Below are 20267 nucleotides of genomic sequence, written 5' to 3'. Positions count from 1 at the left end.
CATACGTCCTGCCACAGCCACTGGCAGAACAAGGATATGTCTGAGGCTTTTGTATATGCAGTGCTATGCATAAAATGCCTTACCTTAGAGTGTATTTTTGTCTTGATCATTATGGCTAATGTTCTGTGGTTGCTGTGCTTGCTGAGTGGCAAAATTTGATTATTTCAGTCTGATCTCCCTTCAGAGAAGTACCACAACACCAATGTGCATTCAGATTAACAACACTAAAACAACTAGAGCTGCTTTTTATTTATGGACTATGACAAATATAAATAGAAAGAGGATTTGTGTATACTTGCCTATTGAATGTGTCCTGTTGTCCCCATAAGCTTGTGAAATCCTTTGATAACAAAAGTCTGACCTGTAAACTGGGGAAGAAGGTCATACACTTATAATACTTTTAACAAATTGTGCCTTGTTTCGTATCACGGGGTAGAAAGATGTTGGTCTTGAATTGTTTAAGCATTTCAACTTCCAACTTAATCAGAACTGGAATGTGTTGGGACGTGTGATTGGTAAATCCCACACTGTGCCCTCCCAGTGGCCCCTTCAGACTGCCCTGAAGGTCCTTTGCCCCGAGGCTGGGCAGGCTCTGGGGTTATCAAGCACTGTACCATGATCTATGTATTCGGCCTGCTGCAAATCAGCACTGCAGCAGTTATGTCTGGGCAGTTAGTTTCCAGTAAGCAATGGTAATCATTCCTGTATTTGTATATAGCATTACTGCCAAATTAAACTGGAATTCAGCATGGAAAAACTATATCCAGAGCAGAAGCAAAACCCAGTTCATTGTGTTCAAGTAAACCCAGCAGGAGTCTGCTCTTTCCCAAATTCTTAACAACTGGCAGATAAAATCATGATTTCAGTAGCAAGAAGCTGCAGAGTGTTTGAGTGCCTGTGCATCATTATGTCCCTGCTAGCCTGACCTCAGCTGTTGGTAAGGCGTTACAGTATTTGGAAGTAAGAGCGGTGTAAATGCAAGAAGAATACAGTGCAACCAGGATGCCTCAGGGAGATAAACTAAGGGATTTCTCATAGCAGGTGGATTGCAGGTCTTCTCATCCATTAGGATTTCTAGTGTGGTATTCTGTCTGGTGCTGCACAGAAAATTCTTGCTTCAGCTGGAGGATATAGGTCAGTAGTTAAGGAAAAATTATAGCCATAGGCTGACGTGTTCTGTATGGCATGGAGCCTGGTGACTCTGCAAGGTCTGTGTTACAACTAACAGCTCTGGTAAAGCCTTGCAGAACATTTAAATACCTGAAGAGCAGCCCTTATTTGCCTCAGTCACCTCTGGTGTAACTCCTTTCATTTCATAAGTTACATTTCTATAATGCAGAGGGTTTATTGCTTCTGGTTTTCTGTAAATTTGCTTTTGCATTCGCTTGATAAGTAGTTCGAAATGTACAAAAAGAACTATATTTTAATGTCATCTTTTCACAAGTCAACAATTTCTTTAGTAGCAGAATATTTGTGAGATTGGAATGTGCGACCAAAAAGCCTATTCAGAAACCAGTCATCCTCCTCCCTAAAAAAAAGAAAAAATAATAATAATGCTGTATTACGCCACTGTAAAAGTAACCAAAATGCTTGGCTTCTCTCTGTTTGTTATTGCTGCTGGACAATAGTAGTGCCCATCTACTGCATCAGATTCTTGCTTTATGGTCTAGCCAGGCCAGGCTGTGATTTTGAAGGAGGATGCTCTTGAAGCCTTCCTCTTGAATAAGCAGCTGAGTTGCAGGTGTTATATGTAAAATTGTCCCTTTGGTTTTATACTTATCCTTTCTTTGTTGAAAAGATTCTTTTCTATTGAATTTCATTTACCGTTATAGCGTTTAGGTAAGAATACTGCATCTACGTATTTGTTCAACTGTTTAGTAGAGTGTTATTATGTTTAATTGCATGAACTCATTTTTCCTGTTCAGAAAAGTTATCCTTGGCAAATACGGTCTTAAAGGCTGTCATAAGAAGTGATCATTATTTCATAGACTTCTTTAAGCCTGATTGTTTGTTTTCCAAGTGAGAAATGTAATTCGTAGATTATAAGTGCAATTTTATTTCATTTTCTTCCTTTTTGTTGAACACTTCTACTAAAAACCACAATAGGCCATTCAGGAAATCAGCAGAACGTTTATCTGACTTTTGTATTACTTCATCTAGAGAATTCAACGTGTTTTTATTAAACCTTTTCCTGTGTCGTAAATAAATGCTTACTGTCTCCTAGCATTCTCCTATTTTTAGATAGTCTCTTGTGAAGCTTTGAGAGCACAGCCAAGTGAACTAAATTTTATCCCTTGCCAAAGGAGTTTTGTTCTTTAATTAGAAGAATAGAAACCAGATTGCTATCAGCCCTTCTGACAAGTAGTTCTATTTTAAATGAGGATTTCAAACAGTATCTGAAGATACAACCTGCAATCAGAAATCTTATTAAAGTACATCAACTTCACAGCACACAAGTTGAAGTTTGAAGAAGATCACTTGAGATGTTTCTGGCAATATATATTTGTATATATGTAATATATATAATATTTGTATGTTCTGAGGGGTTTTGTTGCAAGTCCACTGGCTAGTAGCATGCCAATGGTTGTCTGAGCTGTGTGTCTTATTTTCTTTCTAACCATGTATCTGTATTGCGTGCATCAGAACTCATCCAGATCTGGAGGACTTTCATTGCATTATGATTTCCAAGACTACATTTTGTTTCTGTCTGCCATTTGCTACTCAAAACCATTCTTCTTTACAAAAATATTCACTCTAATTGACATTCCCATTACTCTACCTTCATTTTCATCAAGACACTCCAGTATCTTTGCACACAATTGCATTTTGCCCAGCTTTTTAGTGGGGAATTATCATGACATTATATCCATTATATCTGAGCTGCTTAATTCATTTTGGTTCTTTGATTATTTGGCACATTATAAGGTGTTAATTTTTGCACCCACTGAAAGGTGTAAGCAGATGCACAGGAAGTTTAACGAGATCTGTAGAAACGTGGCTTTATGGTAGTCCAACAGTGTACAGCAGATGTTGTGGATTCTGTATGCTATGGAGATGTCCAAGAGACTTGAAAGACTTAAAATCTTGCATCAGGTATTTGTAAAAGGAGTGTGATTTGTGTGCTTTTGTTGTATGTTCTTTAAACACACTCTGACATGAGCGATGATCAAACTCAACTGAGTGATAATCAACTCTATGTTTGAATTTTTGGCCTTCGTATTCCAAATTTAAGGTTGAATGCCAAGAAATCGTTGCTTTTCAAAACTATTTTATTTTTTTTCCTCTGCTTTGGGGCTTTTCTTTGGTATGTCACAATACCTCCTTGGGTCTTTCTCAGGTATGTCATGATATTCTGCTTTCCAGGCGATACAAGAACTACGTACATCCCTCCTCAGAAAGAGCATCATACCATTGAGAACTGTGAATAAAAAGTCCCAATAAAACATCTGTTCTTTTACTGTGAAACTTTGTTTTTTGTTCATTTTAATTCAAAGACAGACTATAAGACTTCAGAAAAGTCTTTCTTTTTAATATATAAAAAAGAAATAATTTTTAATTGATGCATCCATTTCTCAGAATTTCTAAGTCCATAAAATGTATTAAATATTTTTGCCAATAAATTCAAATATTCTGTGTTTTAGTGCTTAGCAAAAAGTAATGCAGTAAGGCAATATAAAAACGTTTGGCTCAACTAAGGCTGCTTTTCCAGCACCATATTATTCACATTCATTGAAAGACAACAATCTAATGACAAGTATCACCTCAGCTGTAAAAACCTGAAGCTGCTCTCTGCTAATTACTGATAAATGTTTTGAGATGTGTAGAACTTCAACACATATTCCTCTGTCAGCTGGGTGGGCTTTTATATTGATTTGTTTTTTTCCCCTTCATATACCTTAAGTAAAAATGATCGTAAAGATTCAGAGAAAAGTGAAATACTTTACCCTGTGTTTTTCTCTCAGCCATATAATTGGTTTAATTTCAGGAGTTGTTTGTAAATCTGTAAGTAGAAATTACTTATACTGGAGGAGTCTCTTATGGCGTTTAAACTCGTTGCATATTGTATAGTTAATAAAAAATGTCTGAGTTGGTATTTTTTTACCTTGTACTTTTAGGAAAAAAAAAGAGATGAATTTGTGTGATTGAAATGATGAAAACCTCGTTTAAAACAAATTAAGGAGTATTTTGCTGAACTGATTTATTTCTCTGCAGCAGAACTTAGCTTAACCTTTTATTTCTCTTGCAAGAATGGCTTTGAGTGTAATTTAAACTGTCAAATGACATTTATCAAATGATGGTTTTGCCCCGTAACAGGCAAATGTCTTCCACAAAATTGATTAGCTGCTGACCTCCTCCACCCTTTCCAGACCCTGCAAGGTAGATTTCAAAGTGCTGTAAAATAATCACTTCATTTTCAGTTTATACTTCAGCAGGAGGCGGTTAGTGCCCCGGTAGCGGTGCTGCAGTGTGCTCCCATATGGCAGCAGGGTGCTGGGAGCCAGCCAGGCCCTGCCCTACCACACATCCAAAGGGCCTCACGCTGAGCTCCCTGCAGCCCAGGAGCAATGTCAGGAATGGCTTTTTGCTGGATACTGGAACGAGTTATGGTACAAAACTTTTATCTTCCAGATGAATGCACTCCAGTAAGCAAGAAAGTACCATTTCCTAAGGCCTGTGGGTTGTTCAGTTATCAGGGAGGCGCCAGAAGTAAGAAGGATACGTCTCCTAAATATGACATTTTAGGCCCTCAGCTTCCTTCAGTGCATTCTTACTCATCAGCTCTGTAGCTTTGCTTGGTAAGGGCAAGTCCAGTAGGTTTGCTCGTGTAGGCTTTGACTTAGAAGTAGATGAACTGACTCAGGCACTGTCCCTGGATTGATGCACCAAAATGGCGGCTCTGTAGCTTAACAAAAAGCGCTGCCTAATGTTTTTTTGCTTCGGAGCTCTTTGTGCATTTCCTTGCCAAGGAAGAAACTGAGACGCAGAAAACAAACGATGAACATAAAAATACCAGAACTGTTGCTGGTGTTAAAAGTTCAGTTCTATTTTTAGACCTCAGTAATTTCTTTCTTCCAAACTCTTCTACTCCGACTTCTTCCAAAGTCTGTGTTTAAAAATAAATAAATTGGAGAAAAGTGCTCTTGACTTTCTCTCAGACTTAGAAACCAGTGTAGCTTGTTTGTGTCAGCAGATCTGACTGCAGTTATTGGCTTTCAGTTCAGACAGGGTGTTGGGGGATGAACAGAGCTGAAAAGGAAGGAGGGCTTCCCCAACTTCATCCACATGCATCAACAGAAGGAGCAGAGGTTTTCATGTATGCTCAACTGCCAAGGGCCAGAACCAGGACTAAGGTCTTCTATCAAGCTGTAGGTTGGGAAAAATACCTAATCCCTCCATAGATTGAGCTAGAGTCTGGTTGGCTGATAAATTGAATTAAAAGAAAGCAATATTTGTGCTTCATATTAAAGCTAAGTTATTAAATACAAGAAACTACATATGGAATAAAGGTTTTATGTAGGAAGAGAGTTTCAAAAGCATCCAGTAAATAGTACTAAGTGGTCTGCTTGAGATTCATGGTATGTTTAGACTGAAATTTTGGTCATTGGGCTACCTGGTTTCTTCCATTATATATTCTTTTCACCAGTAATACCATCTGTAGTGCATTCTGCATGTTTCTCACTGCAGCATCGAACTGATAGGCATCAGATTGTATCTGTTGGAGAATGGGATCATTGTTCTGGCTCTTCCAGCTAAACATGCAATATATGCTGTAAATTGCCTTTATTATATGCTGCTTAAATATCTCATTGTCTGCTTTGCATACAAGCAATTTATTGCTGCTTATGTTCTGACAGAATGAAAACTAATGTTTAATTATGCATTGCCCTAGTAATGTGGTGTTTAGGGTGAACGTATCTGAATTAAATAAAGGCCATTAATAACGCCTAACAATTTATGATATATTCATTGCTTGATTTCAAATCATATAAATTAGAGAAGCTTATTTGAAATGTCACCAGTATAAGATGGCTTTGTGGGAACACCTCTCTGTGTGCTAATTTCAGAATCATTACCAGCTGAGTCTTACTATTCATTCAATGTCCAGTAGGCTTTTATTATTCCCTTATTTGCAGTTTAATTACAGCCTCTGTTTTCCTGACAGTGTGAATTCAATCCTGAACCTGCAGGAGCAAAATGAGTTGCAATCAGTAGGTTTTTCCCTGAAAGCCTCCTTTCCCTTCCCCCCCTCCCTCCTACCATCCCTGAACCGTAGGTCTGAGCAGATCCCTACAGACAGATTTTTTTGTACCATATATTTAAAGGAGCGGTGCCATCTAAGGCTTTCAAAGCGTCGTCTTTAAAGCTTTTAATTCACGGAGAATGTCTCTGTCTCACATAAGCAGTTGGTTTTGTGCCAATAGCATGAAGATATTTGAATAAATTACATAAGGAGAGGTTTGCAGGTGACTTTTTACTATTGCATATGAATTAGAAAATACTATTAAAAGACATGAGGTATTTCCACATAATGTGCATGGATACTGTGCAACTAAAATGCCAATCAGTCATCTTTTAAAATAATCCATTCCCCAGGGCTGTTGTGTGGATATAAATTCTTCAAAGATGTGGTAAGCATTGTCTGCTGAAAAAACAAAACAAAACATGAAAAACAGCAGCAAAATTTTGTATTGGCAAAGAATAAATGAATCACAGGGCAAATAAAGGTTGTCGGTGGCAGAACTGGAACTGGTTTTCTGAATCTTGCCTGAGACAATTTGGAAGGCTGAAAATATTCTCTGAGTGTTTCATATTTGGTCGATTTCAAGAATAGCTGCTCCTTCACACAGTGATAGCAAAGTGGAGAATTGATCCCAGTGACCTTCTCCTTTCAGCTTATCAGTGCCCATTTGTGGGGGGGGTCAGGATATTGTTTCTTTTCCCAATATGGTTCCAGTTTGCACCACAGTGCAGTGTCACAACCATTCCCTTCTGTGTTGAGCGCACTTTCAAATTTAGCCTCTTCAAATCCATCCTAAAAATGCATTACTGCACAAAGAAACAGACCTTATTATACTTGAAGGGTTTAAATTAATTAATGGCCTGTGCCGCTGGGACATGCCATTACTCAGCTGGTGTGCTATACCAAAGGTCACTTCTACTATATGTTCATCACCTGGTTTCTCTTCTCTCCTGCTAGAGGGGAATTCCTTAAAATATTAGAGAAATTATATTTGCAGACCTGAGAGTTAGTGGACCTCCATTAAATAAAGAAAAGAACTCTGTTAGAGTGCTTTCTTTGGTTTTTTTTGAAGGTAGGTCTGTATGTGCATTCACATCTTGAGCCTCCTGGGAAACGTGTTTTGAAATTTCTATTTACAATATAACAAGCTCGAAAGTATTCAAATAGGAGTACACGTGGGTATGTTACTCTGCTTTGTACCTGTACAGCCGCTATAGCACAGAGTTAAATCTTTGCAGTGTAAAAGCCAATCTACAGATGTACTCAGTGACATTTTACATTAGTAAATTAAGAAAGTGAATGCATGCAGAAGTTTGGTTGATGCAATTTTGATCATCTAAACCCCCTAATTTGGCAGTGAGCTTGTGTTTATTATCAATAGGTCATTTGGAGAGGTGTGAATTCAGCATAATTAAGTGTATCTGACTGAAAATGGTCTTGGTATCACTTTTGACTGGGATGGAAAGGTATGGGCCTCTGTTATCCCTTTTTCAAGCATGGAATTTGTTACACAATCTGGCAATCTAAGAGAGTAGCTAATTCTTTATAAGCAAACAAAGTTCAGTATCTCAATATAATCTATCTGCTTCTCCTTAGTTTTATTTGTACAAGAGCTAGGCTAATTCTGCATGCTCATGAAATTGCTCTGCGGTTCCAGGGTGAGATTGATGTGCAGCGATATCAAATGCAGTAAAGAGCATGTATGTTAGATGTTGTGATGTTCGATATATGTGCTGTTATTTCATGTCATAGTTAATGAGGTGTCAGCATGATTTATTAGGTTTGTACAGCTGTGTTTTCAAAAATTTACTAGAGTTCCTTCTTTGTCCTGCTTTGGAAGGAGGAAGGAGCGTTCTCCCTGGCACTCCAAGGAGCAGCACACGTTCAGCCCATCCAGGCATCTCTCTTAGTTTGTTGCTCTGCTGTACAGCTGTGATGCCTCAATCTGTAACTTCTCAGGGCTTTCCAAAGAAGCACTCTGTAAAGGAAATTCAACTGATATTTATCAGTTTTCATGTGGGCCGCAGGGGTCTGAATAATAAAAATGAGAGATGGCAAGACGCATTACTGAGACTTAAAAAGACCGAAGAGTGATGAGGCTTTCTGACCTGCCTGCTTGCATCAGTTTCTTCTCTCTTTTTAAGAGGAAAAAGGTTCCTCACTGCTTTCAGGTTTTGTTTAACTTCAGTTCTGCAGAAGGTCACGCATTTTTTCCTCTAATATTTATAACCTACAACAGTGAAGGCGTCTCAGAGAGGCTGTCTAAAGCAGGATAGCAGCTAAGGGCAGGAACAGATTCCCAGTTGGGAGACAACCAACGCTAAGAGTGCAGGTCACACTTATTTTTTTACATCTGCCATTATTTTTTACATTTACATCTGCCTCTGTTGCAGGCTGGTAGTCTCATGTAGAATTCTCCCCCTGCACCCCCAGAAAGCTGCTGAAACAATGTGTGCTGTGCGGGTCTGCATCACCATTAGAACATAGGCAGGATGTATGGGAGGGGTCTTTGATGACTGTGCTTTAGTGTGTATCTCCTTGATGATTTGAAAGAACTGCTACAAGTTAGCAATATTCTGCTAAGTTTTTTTGTGCTTTACTCAAAATTTACTAAAATACGAGCTGATTAATGCACCCAATTAGAAAAACATGCGTGCAAACTAAGTAACTGAAGTTGTTTACGTTCTGTCATAAAGATGTGGCCAGAAGTGGATAGTTCTGAAATTCCAAGTATGTATGAAAACTTTAATACTGAGGATGGAGACAGTATTTATTTCAAAACTAGAAAGAGCAAGTAGTACCCATAAATAGAACAAAATAAGGAAAACCTTCACACTTCTGCATTTATTTCTAAGCACAAATTTGGATACTTAAGTAGTTTGTTGAGCCTGAGTAATCAAAAGAATGCCTGAATGCTGTAACTTGCAAAAGCTTGGCTGAAGTCTGTGCTGTTGTACAAAACAAGGCTCTTCCTGAGTCCAAAGCTCGTGCCTTCATATGGAAGCAACATTTGATTTTCTGTAAGTAGTTTAGGAAGCAAACAGGTAAGAGTCGTTTGTAAGCTGCAGAGGTAAATAGTCTTTTTTAATACAGGATTTGAAAATGTACATACATTTAAATACAGTCTTTGGAAAATGTAGCTCAGTTGGCTAAACAAGAACAGTGCATTAGGATTTAAGAATATATTGCTGGTGTCCTCCCAGGCTTTCCTTAAAGCACATGCTCCAGATGTGTTTTGAAGCACTTTTTTTCAGAAACTAGTATCAATATAAAGTGCTCTTTCTTCTTTCCAAAGAGTTTACCTTGTTAGTACATTTAATCTGGAAATAATAAATCTGTTTTTGCATTTTTCTTTCAATCACATTCACACATACACAAGCAACTGCAGGCCACACAACTGTATTTTTTTTTTCTTTTTTAATTAAAACACATGCAGAATCTTTGCAAAATCATTATCAACTAAATATATTCTTTCTTCTCTAGATCAATGAACTGAGCCATGTTCAAATCCCTGTTATGTTGATGCCAGATGATTTCAAAGCATACTCAAAGATAAAGGTGGACAATCACCTTTTCAACAAGTAAGTACAAGTAACAATTCTTTGTAGACGGGGATAGTGGCAGTGATATTTTTATGAAGTACTGTGAACTCTGTTATTTTTCAGCTGATGGGACTGAAGTTTTGATGATTAAGTTAATCCTGTGATAAACATAACCATCTGTGCTGTTCTGAAAAGCAACAGCAGGGGCTGCTGGGCAGTATTCTTCTTCCATATGGTTTATTATAGCCTTGTGAATATCTTATATATTGAAGGTGATCCTCTCTTGGTGTGTTTATTTGTGGCTGTTCCTGACACTTATTTGGGTATTTTTTAAAACATAAATTCAGGTGCATGTACTTGTTAATATTTTACATGAAATACTTGGACAAGAATGAAGATTTAAGGTGCATATCAACACTGAACGATGTGCAATTTTTACTAATCCATAATATGAAATTATAGCAGTCGTATACGAAAAGTAGTAAGACAGTTAAACATAATATCCATATCTCTTAAAATTGTCTCCCCATGAGCTGTATGTGCAGACATATAAAGCTGTTAGTATATAACCTGTTTAATAATGCATTAAGAAAATGCCGAATTCTGTTACTTTGATCCTTCTACTCACTGAAAAAGTTCAAAGTTACTTTCTGAAATCTGAAATTAACAGTGGGATATTAAAACAAGCCCTGCGCTCAGTAAGGCCAATTTTTGTGAAGCTTTGGCACTGCCCGTGCTTTCTGGTGTCACAGATGGTATGGTAATTCTTGTATAATGCAGTCTGAGATTCCACCTTGGAAATAATATAAGGGCAATGGCAAAACACTCTTTCCTGCTTTTTAGTGCAGGTTCAGCTTGTTAGAGACAAACATGTATAAACTTATTGAACATAGTAAAGACTAAAATACCATGAGCCCAAATCTCTTTCAAAAAAGTAGGGCTTTAGAGGAGAGATTGTAAATCTCCTTATTCTCTGGTTTGTAAGAGTTATTAATTGCATATGCAGGTAAATGAAGTTGATTTGGTTTTATATTCTTTCAGAGAAAACATGCCAAGTCATTTCAAATTTAAGGAATACTGTCCAATGGTTTTCCGTAATCTAAGAGAGAGGTTTGGAATTGATGATCAGGACTTCCAGGTAAGTTCACTTTCAGAACATCTAGACTGATATACATACAGGCTTTAAAGTTTGGTAATGCTGCAGTTGTGAACAGGCCAACCTGTTAAAACAGTATTTCTTTATTTGGGCATTAGTTGGAAAAAACCTAAGGGGAAAAAGTAGCCATTCTTCCTACTCTTTCCCCCACCTGAGCCAGCAGATTTCTGGTTTGCCTGTCTTACCTGTCTTATAGTGGCTTTCCATGATTTTCAGCCCGCCTTGTTTCCCACCACTGTACCTCCCAGTCATAAGCTGAGATATTAAAACTGAGAAGTTATGTTAAAACTTGCAGAAGGAGGGAAGAGCCATCTCTGTGCACTGCTGACAAGAGATGCTGTGTTCAGCTGAGTCACTCTGATAAGGGTTGCTTTAGGGATGTGTCCGTGTTAGATGTGGTTTCTGAAACCACCACAGCTGTATGTTACCTTCATGTATTTTTTTGTTTAGAAAAGGATAGTCTGTGGCAGCCAATATCATGCTCCATTGTTACCCTTTCTTTTCTCTTTTTAAAAAGGGTCTGGAAAGAAATGGCTTGCACAGAGCAGATACAGCAAAACAAGAAATTGCTCTACATTTGGCAGTAATGTTTCTTGTAGTCAAAGCCTCTTTCAGTCTTTGCAAAAGAAAGTTCTTGAACTCTGCTTCAGTCTGATTTGCCAGTACTTACTGACATTCCCTTTTCCATTAACTGTTCCTAATGCACATCATCTCTACCACAGGGATAATTCCTTCTGCAGTCACTCTGGTAAACAGCCTGTCCTACATAGCTCCTGCTCTGTAATGAGAGTCTGCTTCCAGGCATGTTCTTTTACTTTTTTAAGCTGCTTCAGTACAGGCTGCAGTTTTTGTTGTAGCCTGTCACTGAGATATATCAGAATATATTTAATAAATAATAGTAATTTTTAATAAATATTTCAAGTAGCTAAAAAAGCTATATAGAATACATCTGTGATGCAATGCAGAATAACCTGGATGCTGTAGCCCAAATCTAATTCTTGCAGCAGTCCTCTATACTAATTTTCCCCTTTCTCAATTTAAAGCAGCATGTTAAAAATGCATACATTGGTTAAAATGTGTTTGCATGACTGTAGGTAGAGATTAAGTGATGGCCACTGTAACTTTGGGAAGATATTTTGCTAGTTAATGAAGAACATGGTTTTCTCCCATCCGTTTCCTTCCCCTCCCTTCCTTTCCCCTCTCCACAGTTACAACAATTGGGGTTAAAATATCAAGTTACGTTCCTGGTTTAGTTTTCTTGGTAGATCAGTAAAATACGTTAAGAAAGATGCGTAATCCCTAACATACTTCATCCCTTTATATGAAGGTTTCCTTTTTCTTGGTAAAAGGAAAAGGATCAGTGTGTAAGGGAGGAAGATGTGATCGGTCCTAAATTTAATACAGTGGTGTCAGCTCATGATCGGTCTCTTTAGGAAGATAGGGCGATTACTAAGTTACTTTTTGGTAATTATATTTCAGAAGACTTAAGATACTGTCATTGGTTAAAGCTGGGAAAATTGGCATAATCTAAAATGCCGCATTCCACAGCATCATGGGCTGTTTTCATCTCCAGTACTGTCCGAACCACATCAGGAATCCCTTTGTTGTAATGAATACTTGTTGGATTTATTGACCATCGCTAAATAAAGTTTCCAGATTTCTGGATTATAAAGAAAGTAAATACTTCCTTGTTGCTATCTGTTTTATCAGCTTTTGGTGGTGTAACCAAACAATTCAAGAGAGGAAAATGCAACCGCATCCTTGTTTTTGCTTCAACATTTACATATTATTTACAAAAAAAAATCTTCAGTGCCATGTAGTATTTCAAGCATATCTAGCATAAAACGAAGGCCAATATAATTCTGACTAAGGGAAAGCAGTATCTGCATTTTCTATTCTTTTTTCCCCTCAATCCAAGCAGTTTATCACCCTGAATTCTTATTCTACAGGGCTGTTCTAATAAAAAAACCCCAAAACTACTCTGAGCAGTGATATATTTGCTCACCTTCTTAAACTTAAATTATCACTTTTTTTTATTTATTTATTAATAAATAAATAAATAAATAAGATTCCAGGTAATCTTTGTATTCAAGGAGTTATTTCAGTGAACGTCAATTAAAGTGATTGTCTCATACTCAGAACTAACCATGATTTGGGAAAAAAAATGTACAATATTAAACTGAGGGAAAGCTTATGGGACAGACAGCAGTGTTTCTTACAAAATGATTTTCACGAAAGGAGTCCCAATCAATTGTGAACAATGTCATTATCATTAGTGAGCATGACAGGACTAATGTAGATAAATAAACCAAGTTACCCTCTTCATCAGTCAGATACATCAGTATAAATTGGGCCGAACACTCTTTTAAAATGTTTTAGTTTTCAGAGTGTTCAGCTGATATTCTTGATGGGTTTTTCCAGAAGGCAGATAGTGCTCACTCATGAGGAAAGATGAACAAACAAACAAAAAACTGCATCATGAAAAGAGTTTGTTAGTTTATGCTCTAGTTTCTGAGCGATATTATTTTTAATTCTTGACATTATGTTAATTACTTTGTACAGTCACAGAATCATAGAATTGCTCAGGTTGGAAGAGACCTTCAAGGTCATCAAGTCCAACCTCAACCTAACCATGCTACCCTAACTCTGACAACCCTCCGCTAAATCATCCAGGGATGGTGACTCAAGCACCTCCCTGGGGAGCCCATTGCAGTGCTTAACAACCCTTACTGTAAAGAAGTTTTTCCTATATTCATCCTAAACCATCCCTGATGCAGCCTGAGGCCTTAAAGTTTTGTGGGCTTCTAAAACCAAAATCTCCCATTTGTCTTTAGAATTATTAACATAGAGACCCCCTCACAGAGATCGTCTCTTAACAGTGAAGAAAGATTCAATCTTAAAAAATATTTTTTCCCCCTGCATTCAATGCTGCTTCAGAACTAGGAGGACCCATATTATGTCATTGCTGCCCTAGAAATATACCCAATATTTCTAGTAGTGGCCGCCACAGTTCCTGTAACGGGCTCCCACTTTTCACACAATGAAAACAGAAATGTCTTTGTTAACCTACCATGCATCTGTCTGCCTTTCATAGCTAGCTGGGCATCTCTGAAAGATGTCTGGATTAGTACTGAGCTAAGATTGGCTTCCTGGAGGTACCTGCACTGCTAGGACTGATTGGCTTTTTTTTGGTGATTCACCCTTTATTATGGATGGCAGTGTGGTGAATGTAGTATGGATTTAGTTAAACCCCGAGTTTTATCTGAAGTTTGCCTATATAAACTTGTCATGATAAATTACATCTTCAACCTATGTTAAGAAACTTTGTTTCTGTGTCAAAAATTCCTTTATTAGACCCTGAGCTTCCTTCTTCTTGATCACCCATTACTAAGGTATTTATGGCATCAGTTAAAAATAGTATGTTTTCCTTGCAAAGGGAAGCTCAGGTGATGATCAGTTACTGTGAATCAAAATTACATTTGAATACTGTAAAACCTTTAAAACCATTTTAACCTCTTGCACAGACCATGAATTATCAAAATGAAGGAGATTCTGTTTTATTCTGTGCTGTCATGTGTTACAAGTAGGTACGTATGGAACTCATATTGAAGGTAATTTCTAAAAGTGTCAAAGAAATTCTGCAGCTCAACGCATTTCATGCCAAATTTTACCTTGATAGGGTACATTGTCTTGTACTGGTGTCTTTGTTAGTCTTCTCTTTTACTGAAAAACAGTTTGTAGCTCTAAAGATCGTCTTAACATTGACAGGAAAATACTTGAGAGCATTATCTGTTCCTAGCAGGAAAAATAAAAAGAAAAATAAAATAGAAAATGGATGCAGTAAAGGAAATCACTCCCTACAATCATAAATGTGAGTATAATTTTGGCAGAAGAATATAGGACTGGCTTCTGGCAAATGCAAAATTAGGAGAATTTAGCAAGATAGCAGCTAACTGATACCCCACAGCCAACTCCAGAAAAATAGGATCTACTGCTGTTACAAATGCTTCTGCTCCTGTTGCTCTGGAAAATAAACTTAATTTACTGTCCTCCCACACATCTGTTCTTGCTTAAAGTTCTTGCTGAATCCTTCATCTGGATTCTACTAGGCAAATGAGGGAGACCAGGTTTTTGCTGTATGAATAGAATTGCTCATTCCAGAGGGCACCGATGTCCCACTGTACTTAATGACCCTTCTGCGGGAAACTGGGGGGAGAGCAATGGATTTTCCTTTAAGTCTTAGTACTTAGTGTAATAGGAGACATGCTCGCTTCTGACTTTGCCTGTCTATAGGAGCAGTTTGTAGCAGTTGGCTGTGCAAGATGAGCAATTCTTGAAGTGCTTGTGGCAGGTAGTCTACAAGTTCATTTTAATTTAGAGCTCCCTGTTATTGCCCTGTGTGCATTTTTTTCCATGTAAAAGTTTGATGCCTTGAAATGAAAACTGATATTTTCTGTTTTTAATCAATTTCCTGTGTAGCATACCATACAGACTTAGTGCCTTTCACTTCTCCTGATGTGCGTCTCTCCTTCAGTTTCAATATCTCTTGCAGCCTTCTGTGTAGAAGAATTTCTTAGAAGTAGTTGGTAGTCCAGACTGTAGTGTAGCTACAGATAAATACTGCAACTTTTGGATTAATTCATCAGAATTAATTAATCTGGATCCCAAATGAATGTTGGCACCAGGACCCTCAGAGCTGCTGACATCTCATTTGACATGGGCATGTGTGGTTGTGATATTAAGGTGTGGAACCAGCTATACTAACAACTGTGGTGTCTGTGCTCTTTCCAGTACATTAAAAACAAGTACACATTCTGAATACTGTGTTCTAAAATTTGATGCCATAAGTGTGAGCCGAAATAGGAAATGTGGGACTGAACCTTAGCAGGTATAGCAACACTACAGCAATTTTAAGTCCAGTTTCTACTAGTCTTCACTAGAGAAAACAAATATTTTACCTTGCTTTCAGCAGCATCTTGTCTAAACTAAATATTATCCACAGCTGGGTATTCAAAAGAGTAGAAAAGAGTAATTTAGCATGTGTTGGCAACATCAAAAAACAAGCTGATAGGAGTTCCCTGAGCTACTATGGAGGCAACCCTTGAAAATGAGGCAGCAAGCCAAGCTTTGCAGGGCTGAAGTGGAAAGGCTCCCTCATAAAGATCTCTAGTATTTGCCAAAGTAAGTTCATGCCTTAAACTGGCAGCTCCAAATCCAGACTGTCTGAATAGGGTGACTTGATTTAGGGAAGAATCTTGTATTTTATTGACTGTACTCTCATTAGACCAAGTCAAGGAACTCATAGTTTTGATCACAAAAGCAAAGCTCATGAATGTTTAGAATGTGTACATCTGAATGAGACCATAGAAAGCAGCTGATATTTCTGACATTGGACATCATATCATAGTATCCTAGAACTTGGGTGGTTTGTTTTTCTTTCCTGTTAGCCCTGTGACATTCAACATGGCTCTTTTGAGACCTGCTTTTGAGCTGACTGAAAACAAAGCACAGTGTTGTCCATACAGCTGCCAAAGGCAAGGAGAGGTCATGCCACTGAGTGTGTTTGTAGGATGTATTGGTGGTCAGTTATACATTCCTACATGCTAGATTTCTTAAATATAAGTTGGTGTTTCAGTCAGTGTTTCTTGATAGAATGACTTATACTGCCTGGAGATGTAACAGAGCGTGCTTTCCAGAAAATGTTTCAGTGCAAGCTTTAGCAAAAGCAGTTTTCCCACTGAAGTTTCCCACCTCTTAACATGACAACCTGTATGTTATGGGAAAAATGTCTTCCTGTAAATCTGTTCTTCTAAAGAAAAATATTAAGACTTATTTAAGGTAAAGCATTTTCCATTGTGCCATCCAGCTCAACAACTGTGGAGGAATGCACATAGCCAATGTTCAAATCAAACCCTGAAATTTTCCTTACCCATTGTTGTGTGACATAACCAGATGCTTCTGTGTTTGATGCTTCTGCTGTTATAACACAGGTGCTTTGCCTTTCTTCTGTAGAACAGTGAGTAAAGCACCATCCTGAACACATTCCAAGAAGTGGGCAGCTTGTTTAAAAAGCAGCAGAAAGCCTTGGAGGCTCCATGTCCAGTAGTATGACACCATTTCTATCTGATATGTTTTTTTATCAGTAATCAATTCATTGACACGTTTTTTAAGACAAGGTCTTAAAAATTAAAATTAAAATTGGGAAAGCTGCAAGCTTGTCTTCATAAGAACCTGTGCATAGGCCAGGCAGTACCACAGAAGAATAGCCAGATCCTATGTGCATAGTTCCCCTAACAGCAATGAACTACTGCCAGGCTCTCCCTCTGACCTATAATTTCAACCATCACAGAGCATCATCTGTGCACTTGTTTTTGCCTATTCGTTCATGCAAAGCTTGCCCAGAGGCACTCATAAATAGCTTGGGATTTGATCTGATTAGTCTTTGGGGTATGCGGTTCAAACAGTAGGGGAATGTCTTGTGACACTCACTTTAGCATCCCACGACTTCTGAATGAGATCACAGTACCAGAAACTGTTGTTTTCTTTTTGTCCAGGCGTCGCAGAATGGAAAAGATTTAAATCAATGAGAAGCTGTTAAGCCAGTCAATTTGAAAGATTACTGTTCTTCTACATCTCTCTGTGCTTTATCACCAGAATTTTCCTGCTGCCCTTTTTTTCTTAATAAGCGCTCTGTCTCAATGATGATTTTTATTGGGCTTAGTTACATGAAGAATTTGTATTACATCCAATGTAGTTCGCACATTCAAGGTTTCTAAAATATAATCTCATCTGTTAAAGCAGCAGTTAGAAAACAATGACATTTACATTAGTTGTGTAGAAGATTAGAATGAGCTAATTAAATTGACCTTTAAATCTCTCCACCCTCTCGGAGGCTGTGGCTAATCCTTGGCCTCCCACTGTGGAGATAAATATCCTTGCTGCGAGCATTTCAGGCAAAGTGGGCAGAGGAAGAAGAGCTTTGCCAGCAGTTTGTCTTTGAAGATGAGGGCGCTACTTTGCCAGTTATAAATGCAGCTTGCGATTGAGGAAGGGGGGCAAGCCTTTCCTGTACTTCAAGCAGGGCCGAAGGTTTTGCTCCATGTGTTTTCTGACAAAAAAATGTGCTTCATTCAGAAGATGTAGCTCCAAATAGCTTAACTTGTTGCTCTTAGAAACAGCCAGCATCTCTTTGGATACTGATCTCAAAATCGAGCTCCCTATTTTTGCCATCTTGTGTTGGTAGAACTAAAGTTATCAATTATACAATAATTTCTTCATTACGGTAGGCTGCAATTTTTATTGAGCAGTGCACAAGGTAGAAGGTAGTGTGCCATGTGATGCTATCGCTGGTACTTGGCGAGTCCTCTGACAGTGTTTAACTTGATATTTGTGACTTGGTCATTTTCTAGAACACTAAAAGCTTTAGGGGGCTTTATAATAAAAAATTAAAACCACGTGAATAAGAGAGTATTAAATGATGAGAATCAAAATCTAATTGTCAGTGAGCAATTGACATTTAATGTAGTAGGAACCTGCGGAAGAAGCAAAATCTGTCCAAATTGCAAAGTGTGATAAAGATGAGAACAGGATGCCTTGTAATGTGGTCAGATAAATAATTACATGGAAAAAAGGCAGCACATACTTAGGGAGCAAAAGTCTGCCCATGAGGAGATGACAGCTTTGAAAAGGAGCAAAGAGAACAAGAATATAGCGCTAATGTGAGCTTTTGATGGGGAATAACTGCTCTTTTGGGTGGATAAATTGGACGATGTGAAATAATGCCAGGAAGAACTGTAACTTTTTTGAACATCTGTTTATTTTATACTTAAAGCTAATATTATATTCAGTGTTGCTGCTGGTCATCTTAAAAAAATTGGATGGCAATTTGGGTACAGAAGAGAGATGGGAAACTGGCATTGAAGCAGTTTAAGAACGTAGAGAATGCCTTGTGATGGGACGTTCAGCAGTACAAGTGATTAACGGCCAGAATAACTTCAGTGATGAGTCTTTGGCTTTTGAAGGTGGAAGATCCAGACTGTCTTACTGGAAGTTGTTCCTAGACCAAAAGCAAAGATTGGAATTGACTTTTGGAGAAGCTGAGTGAAATGGAATGTGCGATGTGTGGCGGTTGTGTTGGCTTCTTGCTTATGAAGTTCTCATGAAGGCCCCAGAAAAGCTCATGTAATCTGGTGGAAGTTTTGTTTTGTTTCTGGGATCTTCACAGAATTTTGGATCAGGACCTGTGGAAAGAATATTTTCCTTAACTACTGTATTTTTACTGTAGGAAGTAAGATAAAACTGCACCGAAGAACATGATGATGAAGGAGAGGGGCTCTACAGTAAAACTAAATGAGCTTTTAACTAACTTGCTAAAGAATATGCTGTTCTTAGGTGAAAATGTGATCTAACTTAGATGGGCTGATTAACTTTTAATATCAAGAATTCTTTGGGAAGTGAAGTTCTAGTAAGTAATGTAGCTTTTATCCATTTTTATGTGAAGCAGTATGTAGTTTATTTAATCAGAAATTAATTCTTTGATGTGGGACAAGTTCTTTGTGATTTGTACAGGGGACCAGATGAGTATTTCTGGTTGCCCGCAGATTTGCCTGCAGTGCAACGTAGGTGATACTTTTAATATTGATTTATGTTAAGACTGTGAGACTTTCAGCTGGTGATTTCTCATAGGGAAACCATTTGGGAGAGAGAGGGAGGTGCGTAAAAAGGAAATTTATCTATTAGTGGTATCTCTGAACTTGGCACGCTAAACGTGTCTTCATGTTGTATAAGTAATTACACAAGTAATTTAGCATAGTCTTTAAATGACCTCATAAAAGTATTCACATTTCAAAAGTACGAAACCTTCGTTCTCCTGAGACCAAAACCAGCAGGCACAAGATTAAAACTTCGCAAATGAGAGGTGAACAGGGAATTGGCAGAACACAGACGCTGAGAGCAGGAGGCTTCAGGAGAGCTGCTAAGTGAAGCTGTTAAGTGGAACAGAGTGCATGTGGCTGGCAGATGTGTTTGTTAGTTGTGAGGGCGAAGACTGGGGCTGGAACAGCTGAGAAAATGTGAACAGGGTGCTGTGACCCTGTTTTCTTAGAGTTTTGCGCTGGCTGAAGATAGTGCTCTGACTGTGGCTAGATAATTTCCCCACTGCCTGTTTGCACAGTGTGCAAGTGAGAAGCAGTGAGTGATGGTAAAAAGGATGTTGGGACGGTGAACCTGTGTTTTTCAAAGGGTATTTTCATGTATCTGAGGGATATACTTCCTGTTCTATCTTTGTGGCTCATAGTTCTGTTCTCAGTGAGGAGTGGCTCCTTGCCAT

At 38.1% G+C, this 20267-nt stretch overlaps 1 protein-coding gene across 2 annotated transcripts in view; it reads left to right on the top strand.

The window, feature by feature from the left end:
- Positions 1-20267, top strand: part of PIP4K2A (phosphatidylinositol-5-phosphate 4-kinase type 2 alpha) — an 89407-nt gene that overhangs the window by 34905 nt on the left and 34235 nt on the right. For both annotated transcript variants that reach the window (XM_015853301.3, XM_015853300.3), the window contains exons 2-3: positions 9725-9822; positions 10825-10921. In XM_015853301.3, the coding sequence (XP_015708787.2) occupies positions 9725-9822; positions 10825-10921 (195 nt within the window). The remainder of the gene's footprint in view (positions 1-9724; positions 9823-10824; positions 10922-20267) is intronic.

This window comes from Coturnix japonica, chromosome 2 (assembly GCF_054131305.1).
Source record: "Coturnix japonica strain WE chromosome 2, WE-NBRP24, whole genome shotgun sequence".
Classification (NCBI taxonomy): Eukaryota; Metazoa; Chordata; class Aves; order Galliformes; family Phasianidae; genus Coturnix; species Coturnix japonica.
This window is presented reverse-complemented; position numbering and strand designations above follow the sequence as displayed.